Source organism: Octopus bimaculoides, chromosome 1 (assembly GCF_001194135.2).
Source record: "Octopus bimaculoides isolate UCB-OBI-ISO-001 chromosome 1, ASM119413v2, whole genome shotgun sequence".
Taxonomy (NCBI): Eukaryota; Metazoa; Mollusca; class Cephalopoda; order Octopoda; family Octopodidae; genus Octopus; species Octopus bimaculoides.
In genome coordinates, this window is record NC_068981.1 from 57,355,209 (window position 1) to 57,366,632 (window position 11,424).

General features: G+C 34.6%; 2 protein-coding genes across 4 annotated transcripts in view; both read left to right on the forward strand.

The window, feature by feature from the left end:
- Positions 1–10,559, forward strand: part of LOC106881035 (zinc finger protein 423) — a 273,101-nt gene extending 262,542 nt beyond the window's left edge. For all 3 annotated transcript variants that reach the window (XM_052966838.1, XM_052966837.1, XM_052966839.1), the window contains one exon: positions 733–10,559. In XM_052966838.1, coding sequence (XP_052822798.1) covers positions 733–1,038 — 306 coding nt within the window. In that variant the 3' untranslated portion in view covers positions 1,039–10,559. The remainder of the gene's footprint in view (positions 1–732) is intronic.
- LOC106881033 (26S proteasome non-ATPase regulatory subunit 10) lies at positions 9,806–10,288 on the forward strand. The gene has a single exon (XM_052973864.1). It carries the CDS (start codon positions 9,806–9,808, stop codon positions 10,286–10,288), a length of 483 nt encoding a protein of 160 aa, XP_052829824.1.
- Positions 10,560–11,424: the final 865 nt, after the last annotated feature.

Consider the following 11,424-nt stretch of genomic DNA (forward strand, 5'->3'; position numbering starts at 1 on the left):
CTTTTGACACCAACTCAGCAAAGATCCTCCTTGGTTCTATGGTACAAATTTCATGATTTAAAGAGATTTAAATTAAAGCCTTCGATCAAAATTTCATTTTAACTTATGTTCCAAACACTAGCTCCATACTAACAATGTTATTTTACTAAATTCTTCATCATTTTCAAATTAATTTAAATAATGGTAGTACCGTGTGACTGGCCTGTACCATGTGACTGGCACTCGTGCCGGTGTCACGTAAAAGCACCCACTACACTCTCGGAGTGGTTGGCATTAGGAAGGGCATCCAGCTGTAGAAACTCTGCCAGATCAGATTGGAGCCTGGTGCAGCCATCCAGTTCACCAGTCCTCAGTCAAATCATCCAACCCATGCTAGCATGGAAAGCAGATGTTAAATGATGATGATGATGATGAATGGTAGTGTTATTCAACAGAAATATGATAACAAGAGGGTTAAAGTCGTGAAGTTAATTTAGAAATCAAACAATAGGCTAATCAGATATTACCTTTAGAGCCCATGAAGATGGCAGGCAGTTTTATTAATAGAAATGTTCTTTAAATGGCCTTTGTCTGAAGAAGTTATAGTTTAATATCCAAGCAGTGAAACTTATGGAGATTTCAGTGTAGATGTGCATGGAAGACAATTGATAGGAGATTTTAAGATCTTATAGTATTAGTAGTGCCTAATTAATATAAAGCAATTTGATTATATCTTTGTTCTGTTTGCTGCAGGAAAGCAAAGCAAGTACACAAGGTAACACAGCATCAACATCCACAACTGGTACAGAGTATAGTGATGTGAATGGTGATAGTCAGAGTTGTGCAAGTGATGAAGCAAATGAAATAAACCACTCTTCTCCCCAGCAGACTGCCAATTCTACATCTCCAGTGTCTGTTAGTTTGGTCAATATGAAAATGGAAATTTGTGTCCCTGAAAACCAATTGCATCCTTCAAGTGAAGATGACGAAATATTTAATGATGTCAGTCATAATTCACAGATGATTACTGACTGCAAGATGGACAGCTCTGAAAACTGAAAATTGTATATTTTCATGTCAGTGACATTACAGCTATTGTAGCATATTCATCTTCATTATCTATATTGCCAACATCATCTTCATTACATTGTTATCATTCTGAACATGAGCAACAATTACAACAAAAAAATATTCATTAGAAAACAATGACTCAAGTAACAATTTATTGAAATAACTGCTTTTTGTGAGAAACTGAAACCAATTTTGAAGTTAATAGTCATATATTAAGCAATTATACCAATATAAAAAAAAAAAATATTGATCTAGTCTTAATAAAAGATGGAATGATCACAGCTGGAATACTTTTGATCAGTCAAGGCTGACCTGGGGTTAAACAATAGCAACAACGACAACATTGGCCCCTGAAAACAAGCATAGATTCTCTCCTGTTTTTCTTCTTCCTTTTGCATCATAAAACTGTTACCATATTATTCAACAATGATTTCCTAATGTGAAATAACTACTTATTTTTTATCTGTGATACTGTGAAGTCCCAAAAAAAAAAAATTATTTGTCAAGTCTTTTTTTTTTTTCAGCTGCTACCTGAATATTTTATTTGCAATTTATAATCCTTTGTTGATTGAAAAACATCTTTCCTGGAAATCTTTTATATTTTCATCCCTTTAATCTGCTTGTAAATATAACTTAAAGCTTGATTTTTGAAAATAACTTGGTTTACTCTCATATTATTGAGACATAAATGAGGTGGTTACAAACTCTTGTAAATTAGAACAGAATCACAATGTTCTAACCCTTTCCACCAAAACGAAACTGGGTTAAATAAACATTGACTAAAGTTTTACTGTCAAATATTAATTGGAACAATACTGTTAATCTGAGAAACCTTCACAAAACCTTTCTATCACACACACACACACACACACTCTCTCTCTCTCTCTATCTATCTATCTATATATCTATCCATCTCACATACACACACTTACAGGAATGTGATGTGTATTCATCATAGTGTGAATAAGAAGCAAATTATGTTTCTCTGCACATGCACATACACACACTAGAATTTTCAATGTGTAAACAATCATACTTTGTTGGTGTTTTCTTGGACCTGTTGTAAAAGTTAAACTATGATTACTTAAGCAATGTACATTCCATGTCTTTGACAACCTTGCCAATATTTCTATTCTTTGCCCTATCAATGTTAATCATTTAAAATCAAATATTGTCATCTACAATGGAAAAGGATTCTGGCCCAGTTATTGTATCAACAGATAAGAAAGCCTGTATTTGATAAGATTACAAAGGGAATGTTTTTAGATCATTCTTTGTTCATACTAGCATTCTCAGACAGAAGTAGCCTATTAGGAAAATGGCTTTGTACTTAACAACAGTTAGGAAATATTTTGTAAAATATTCCAAGAAAATTATAATTGTCACACATCTTCAAAACAAGTGTTTATTAAGGAAACAAAATTGAAATTGGTTAACATGATTCCACATATCATTTTCTTTAGGACTTTCTAAATCATGTATATTTGGGAAGAAAGGAATTAATATGAACAAAAAATTGTCTATGAAAGATTAAAGTCTAGATCCTAGAGAAAACCAGTTGATGTATTATTTGATATAAAACAAAAACACTTATTGTTTGCTTCAAAATCAAATAGTTTCCTATCTATATGTTTATTTATGACTTGAGTTTAATCAACCTTGAAACAATTTTGTATTATTCTATGAGAAAATAATGTTTAGCAATCATTCATTTTCTAAAAGTCTTTTTCTTAATAATAAATGAAATTAGTTTCTTTTATTGTTTTTGATTTGTGAGAAATGGTCTGTACCTGGCTTACTTTCTGAGTGTCATTGTGGAATTCTGTGTGTGCTCTTTTAGAAATAGTTAAATGTTTTCAAATCTTTTAGATAATAATTATTGTGTAGATTATCCATTACGCTGATATTTCAAATGTGAACAAAATTATTCCCTTTGAAGTTTATTTTTAAAGTGATTTTTTTTTTAATGTTAAAGCTTGTCACAAAATATATTTTAGAAATATGTTTACAAGCTAAAAAAAAAAAATTTTAAAGAAGTCGCCCAACCCCACCCAAGTCTGACAACTTTCATAGTCCAGATTTTTTTTCAAACACCAAATTTTGTCCCTCAAGCTGAGGATATCTCTTTAATGTCAGTGTGCTGCAAGTGGCTGCTATTCAAACCTGTGCTCTTTGAAACCTGCTGGCAATATGCTGCCTGAGCCATATTTTATTTAACCAGTTCTTTTGGCATCTACATCATCTATCTTACACCTCACTTCAAACCTTCGACTCTACTTTTTATTTTTATTATAATTGTAAATACATCTAGTTATTAGATGTATGGGTGTATATGTGTATATAAATCACCATCTTAAATGCTAGTATGTCTATGTCCACATCTATATTTAGATGTACATGTGTATGTTTATTCATCTGTTGGTTTTATCCCACCAACTAACCACTGTCCAAACAGACCAGACATATCTAAATGGTTTAAATTCCTTGACTGGACATGTCCACCAGGGGCAAATATATCTGCCCTGGCCTTGTTCTTCACAAAAGTCAAAGTCTACTCTGTAGTTTCTGTTGCTGTTATTGCAGTGCAATATGACACAATGCCTGTACAGAATGATCTAGGTCTATAATTTGTCTGCTGATTGAATGAAAGTGTTCTGGTGTTTACTCAAACATCAAATGTATTCAAATAAAATGATGAAATAAATTGTCTGTTTTTTTTTTTATTTTGTATTATGCACTCTGGAAAGTTTGTGAATCCAAAATTATGAGATCCTGTTAATTGAAAAATTTAGTTAGCAGAACTTAAATCTAGTTGTCAAAAATTGTAAAAACAAAATGCTTCTACATAATTTTTTTTTCCAGATATTCGCTGTAATAGTAGAGAGGATGAGTTATAGAACGGCAGTTAACATGTTTGTTTACAAATGTGCAGTGTGGAGAAATAACTCATTAACAAAACAAAGAAGAATTTTCAGATAAAAATATTAACTTCTTGACTAATTTTAAATGAATTTTGGTTGAATTATTCTTTGATAGTCTTAGTTTTGATGAAATTTTCTTTAACATCTAATATTGAGTATACATGATGAAGGAGTAATATTCCATCATAAATCTGACCATAATGCATTAAATGCTAACCCTGTCAATATCAATACCTATTCAACTACTTCTCATTCTGCTTTGAGGACTTACATCTCACCTTCATTCTGACATCATCATCTTGCACTGAACTCTTCCTAGCTCTTTCAATTGTTCTTGTTCTGGTTCTTCTGACACAGAGGTTGAAACCTTTCCATCTCAAACTATCTAGATCATTTATTCTATTTACCTTTCCATATTTGTTACCAATATAGTGGTTCTCTTAAACACCTTCCACACTTTTCTTGCCTGCAAACCTGACCGTTATTTTGATGTTCCAGTCTTTACATCCTTAGAATTGTTCAACCTTTGCCTAATTGTGTTTTCCTGTACTACATCATGCCTCTGCCTCTCTGAACATTCTAGTACTTTAAACAGAATGGTATAAGATGTAGATGTTTTGGTGTAGCTGTTTTTAGCAATGACCTTTTTGACAATGGACAACTTCGAGCTAAAGGCATAAAGAAAGAGAGAGATGCATTGACATGGGAAATAGTTAAAATATGGTGTTTCCTCCCTTAATATTTTTGATATATCAAAAGAAACATAACTTTATTTAGTTTTCCATTTTGATTGTAGTTTTCATGAGTACAATGTTTCAGTGCTGAAATGGTTGATACCAAATGAGTTTAAGCATAATTAGAAGCACTGAACCTTAATTGAAGTCAACTAATTGGGCAACAATTCAACAAATACCTACAACAATTCTACACTGAAATAGTTAACAGCAAATGTATTTCAATTCCAATTCATCCAAGATAGCTAAGCAAATATGACTGTAACAATATTCTGCAATGTTTAAGGCAGTAAGCTGGCAGAAACGTTAGCACGCCAGGGTCAATAAATTAAGTACCAGTTGGACCCCTCCTGCAAAATTTCAGGCCTTGTGCCTAGAGTAGAAAAGTATATATTTTAAGGCAGTGAGCTGGCAGAAACGTTAGCATGCCAGGCGAAATGCTAAGCAGTATTTCGTCTGCCATTACATTCTGAGTTCAAATTCCGCTGAGGTTGACTTTGCCTTTCATCCTTTCGGGGTCGATAAATTAAGTACCAGTTACATACTTGGGTCGATGTAATCGACTTAATCCCTTTGTTTAGCCCCTTGTGGGCAATAAAGAAATAAGAAACGTTAGCACTCCGGGCAAAATGCTTAGCGGTATTTCATCTGTCTTTACGTTCTGAGTTCAAATTCCGCCAAAGTCAACTTTGCCTTTCATCCTTTCTGGGTCGATAAATTAAGTGCTAGCTGTGTACTGGAGTCAATCTTATTGACTGGCCCCCTCCCCCAAAATTTCAGGTCTTATGCCTTGAGTAGAAAAGAATATTCTGCACTGTTTATCCACTTCCTTACACAAGTGGTTCGTTCTCAATTGTACTGCTTAAAGATCTGGAGGAATCTTCAATATCAGCTGCTAGTTACATCATCCCAACAAGTTAACCAGTGCTCACAGTGCTTCCTATCACATTTAAACAGTGTTGGCTCATATCTTCACCAAAGTTGTGTGGCTGAGAAGCTTGCTTCACAATCAAGTGGCTTTGGGTTCAGTCCCACTGTATGGAACCTTGAGCAAGTGGGTTGAACAAAGTCTTGTGATTGGACTTGGTAGATGGTAACTGAAAGAAGTCCATCGTATGTGTGTGTGTGTGTCTGCAAGTTTGTTGTGTTTGTCCCCCGCCAGTGCTTGACAACAGGTGTTGGTTTGTTTACAGCCCTGTAACTTAGTTCAGCAAAAGAGGGAAACAACAGAATAGATATCAGGCTTAAAAATAAGTACTGAGGTCAGTTTACTTGACTAAACCCTTCAGGTGGTGGCCCAGCATGGCCACTGTTCAATGACTAAAACAAGTAAAAGATAAAGACTATCACAATCCATGGAAACTACCCAGCAAAAATTTGATCTATACGTGTCCAGTTATATTTACCTCATCATGCTGGGAGCTTACAAACGTTTTGAGTATTGGCAATCTTCCTTTTCTTTTTTTATCTTTTAATCAGGAGAGAAGGCAGTACCCATGACCCATTCAAGGCTTTCAAGATTGGTGGGATAGAGAGAAAAAATTATTTTCAATCCGGAAACCTGACCTAAAGGCACCCAAAATGCCAGGTGATGGTGTTAAGCCAGACAGAAGTCATGGCATGATTTGAACTCAGAACACAAGATGAACAGACTATAAGGCATCTAATCTGATATTCTTATGGTTTTGCTGATCCACTGCTCTGGATTGGTACCTCTTTCTTTTTTATTATTATTATGGATCCTGAAAGGATGAAAGGCAAAATTGTCTTGTCAGGATTCGAACTCAGAACACAAAGAGGAGAACAAATGCCAGAAAGTGTTCAATATGATGTTCTAAGAACTCTACCAGTTCACTGCCTAAATATTAATAATCACTCTGACTTATTAACTTCATTACTAACATTGCAATAACTTAAGTATTAAATAAAACTTTTACCACCTTGGGAGTTTTCCCCCTGTTCTCACTTCTCACCTGTACACATTCCAAAATCCCAGTTGAACCAAATATATAAGTTCCCACTAGCAGTATTTTGACAAACAATGTCTCAACTGTTTGTCTTGTAGGCCCCCTTTGCAAATCTGCATACCTATTAACTTTATTCATCTCTTTCATACATGGATATGTCAGATAATTCAATCACAGCTTGTTAACCAGTTCCTCTCCAGCTTACATTTTATTCAATCTGGTAATGTTGGCTTTATCATGTCACATACATTCTTCCTTTTTTCCTCAACAACCTACTTTCTGCTACTTCCAACCAAATACACTTATACAGAGATCACCTTTCATTCATTGATAACATATTGCAAGCAGGCATCACCCAAATGCAACTTATACACCTTACACCTGACATGTACCACTTCTATGAACAGAGACTTTGGAAACACATCCCTATGAGACTTGTCACAGTCTACTGGATGTGGCATATATATATTTACTGACTATTCATTTTAACATACAATAAAATGTTTAAGGTTTTGGTTAATGAAAGTTTATAGGTTGATTGTTATTATTTATTGACAATATCTTACAAATATTCATAATTCAAAATGGCCACCCTCACTTTCACCATAGCCCTTGATCTTTTCTGTTATTTTGTTACCTCACAATTCTTTATATCAACCATCAATGCTACAATTTGTTCATATTTTGTCTGAGCCACCATATTTAATTAAAGGTAAACAATAAAAAAAAGAGGGTTAGGAAGTTTTGTACAATATTTACAGCTATTTTTGTGAATAAGAATGTTTCAATTTATGTTTGAATAATGGGTAAATGTATATGCTGTACCTGGTGCTTAAACAGCACCTATACATTGTCATCGTGGAGGCGCAATGGCCCAGTGGTTAGAGCAGCGGACTCGCGGTCATAGGACAGCGGTTTCGATTCCCAGACCGGGCGTTGTGAGTGTTTATTGAGCAAAAACACCTAAAGCTCCACGAGGCTCCGGCAGGGGATGGTGGCAAACCCTGCTGTACTCTTTCACCACAACTTTCTCTCACTCTTTCTTCCTGTTTCTGTTTCTGTTGTGCCTGTAATTCAAAGGGTCAGCCTTGTCACACTGTGTCACGCTGAATATCGCCGAGAACTACGTTAATAGTACACGTGTCTGTGGAGTGCTCAGCCACTTGCACGTTAATTTCATGAGCAGGCTGATCTGTTGATCGGATCAACTGGAACTCTTGACGTCGTAAGCGACGGAGTGCCAACAACAACAACAACATTGTCATCACATATACTGAGGTAACACAATCAAAACATTGTCGTCTCTGTTCATGAATAACTCAAGACTAAAACTTTCACAAACCATACATATACAAGCCTTCATGACCTAAGTTATAACATATTTCCAAAACTGCATTGCAAAGACGATATTCCAACTTTAAACCCAGTGAACACTTCAGTACTGTTTACTCTCAGATCCTCTACAATGCTTAAGTATACACCCACACCATAAAGTAGAGCTCATGTATCTAGGATAAAGCAGCTACAATACATACATAAACAAGACTGTATCCAAAGAAAAGCCTGGTTGATTGACAAACCTTCACTCACTAACATTTTACAACTACTCCTTAGGACCATGGTGGCTCATGTATAGGAATTGCAGAACTGCAGCACCCCTTATTTCCACTCAATATCATCAATAACATTCAATATAATGAATCATTTTTCTTTAATTCTTTCTTTATACTTGTACATTATATAATCCTTAAGCTTAATGTCAGTAGCCATCACCTAGTTTATGAAAAAAGTACAAAAATCCTTGTATAGAACTGTGCACTTCACAGTCCCAGCAATGCGGTGTTTGGCTGTTGTGCGCATGCTCACATGTCCGAGATAGGAAGCTTCACACTAGGGAGAGAGAGCACTGCATGAACGACAGTGCTGGCTGAAAGGTAGTGTTTCTTTTTGACTCCACGTGTGTTGTGCATAAAAATGTGTTTATATTCTTGAATGTGATAAAGTGTAGAATTAGATTATTATCCTGCTTCCAGCTTCAGTGTTGTTGCCAGGATTTGAAAAATAGGGCACATTTCCACCGCCCCTTTATTTTGTGATTTAGAAGGTATTTTTGAAAAACAAGGGGAAATTCGCATCGGTGTTCAGTGAACAAATTAAACACACTACTCGGCAGTGGCTAAAATGTGAACCAATCAAGTTTATGTATAAATTTTCTTTTTATATGTTTGATGATGATGATGTTTCCTTTTACACAACATTAAAGCAATGGCTAAAAATTTTCTGTGCTGCACCCCAACTAATTTTATCTACAAGCTACCAATGTTTAGGACACATAAACTAGCTCCTCTCTATTACCTGCATTGTTACTACAATAGTCCTCAATCCTATCCAAATCATCTGTAAATCAGAGCAAAAACTGGGGCACTACTCTCTTCCTATTGGAATAAAATGTGAAATATAATCCTACTCATATGGTTATACCCCATATATATATATGTATCCTTCTATAGAAAATCTATTGAGTTTATACTTTACAGGAGCAGGTTTAGTTAGGGGATGAAAACAATTATGGTTGTGAAAACATTTATTTCCCTATCATAGAAATTTAGGTACAATTTTCTAATATCAATGTATTTATTTAACAGCAGTTGTTTACAATAAAAATGCAAGTTTTCAAGTGATGGTCTGGAGAAAATCTAGACATATACAAATTATCCATTCTATTTGCTTTCTCCTATCTTTTGAATTCACTAGCGCTTGATGATATTTTTTACCAGCATAAAATTCATATATGTCTTGTTTAAATATATTTCTCTTCGCACGTTGAAGGCAACAAGGATCCAGATTAAAATTATCAAAGGAACAGCAAAATCTGTTACGATTGGAAATAAAGTGGAGCTTAAGTTCTCACTGAATTAAGATGGTATCAGTGTTTTAATGTATATTAAGCTCAACGTTATATAACTTGGAAACAATACTCCAGCATAGAAGATTATTTTTATCTGCCAAAATGAAAGTAGGGAGTCTAGTTTAAGTTAATGAAGAGGTCCAAGGGAAATAACTCTTGAAACCATTGCTATGACAACATCAAAATAAAAAAAATAAAAAAATGAAGAAAATTATCGTGAAAAAAATGCCTGTATCTGGAAATTTTCTATCACAGGACTCTACACTACAAATAATCAATGCTGTAAGTAATGGAAATGTTGCAGTCACTCGAAAGTTATTACGATCAGGAATTGATCCTAATATCCGTAATGATAAAAATCAGTCATTAATCTGCATCGCCAGCCGTGCAGGAAATTTAGCAGTAATAGACGAACTTCTTCAAAGGGGTGCCAAAGTCAATTTCGCGTCTACCGATGGTTGTACGGCTTTACATGTCGCAACTGAAGCTAAGCATGAAGATATTGTTAAAAGACTTATCGACGCTGGAGCTTCAACGACAGCAACAACTTTATCGGGTTTAAAGCCGATTGACTTAGCGAAATATGAAACTTCAATTTGGTATGCGCTGAGAAAGGCTGAGAATGATGAAAAAGCTAAATCCGAGGCAGGTTATGCTCAGACGTCGACCGCCAGAAATCGAAATCACACACTCCGTCGAAGCTCGTAGAAAAAAAAAAAGGAAAATTTCGATAAAAAACACTTGGAAGGAAAAGAATGAATTTTCCAATCATTTTTGTCCAATATTTCGAGTAACATCGGACTAATGAGCCACAAAATATCTTGCAGTCCTTTAATTCTGAGTTGGAATCCCACTGAAGTCCACATCGTCTTTCATCATACTGGGGGAATTGATGAAATAAGTGTTATATACTTCATATACTTTTTTTGAAAATCATTAATGATCGGCAAAAATCGATAATAATGGTACTAATCGTAAATTTGTTTAACTGTTTTATTTTATTTCATTCTCAAATTATTATTCCCCCCCCCTCCTTCTCTTCTCTCTTACACAGTTATACATACGTACACATAAACATACAAACACAAGCACTTACATGTGGGTACGTGCATGGAACATTCATAGATGCTGATAATAAGTGCTTTTTACCTTTTACTCTCACTCGCTGCAACTTGTTTCATTTACAAACAACCTTCGAAAGATAAACGTTATTTCGAAAGTAACAAAAAAATTTCTTTTACTTTTCTTTTTTTTTCTCTCCTTTGACCGTTGATTTATTCTTCGTCAGCGATGATAGATGAGTTTATATATGTAGATACTTTACGATATTTTTCAATTTGTTTGGAGTTAATGTTTTTTTTTGTTTTTTTTTTCTGATTCATTAAATTTACCGATAACTGTTATTAACGTTGAACTGGTTTGTGTGTGCGTGTGTGTGTTTCACCAATCAACTTGTAATGTTTCAGATTTGGTACTACTAAAGAAGAGTGGTCCCCAACGCGCACCCAAATAAAAATAACACACTACCTGTTTTTGTTAATTTCATACATTTTCAAATTCAACTTTCAAGAACGCTATCCAAATCGCACGTGGTTGTCAAGGTCTAGAATGTATTCATTTGCATACGCGCACTCGCGACTGCGCGTTGGGGACCATTCTTTTTTAGTAGTACCTCAGATTTTTTTTTATTTGTGAAAGGTACGACGAAGGAAGGAGTGAGAATTAAGAAATTCTTGTAAAAGAAAAGAAAAAAAAAAAGTGAATTACAAATGTTTCAGAATGTGGAATACAATAAAATGATGACAAACAGCGAAAAAAAAAAAATAATAATAATGATAATTACA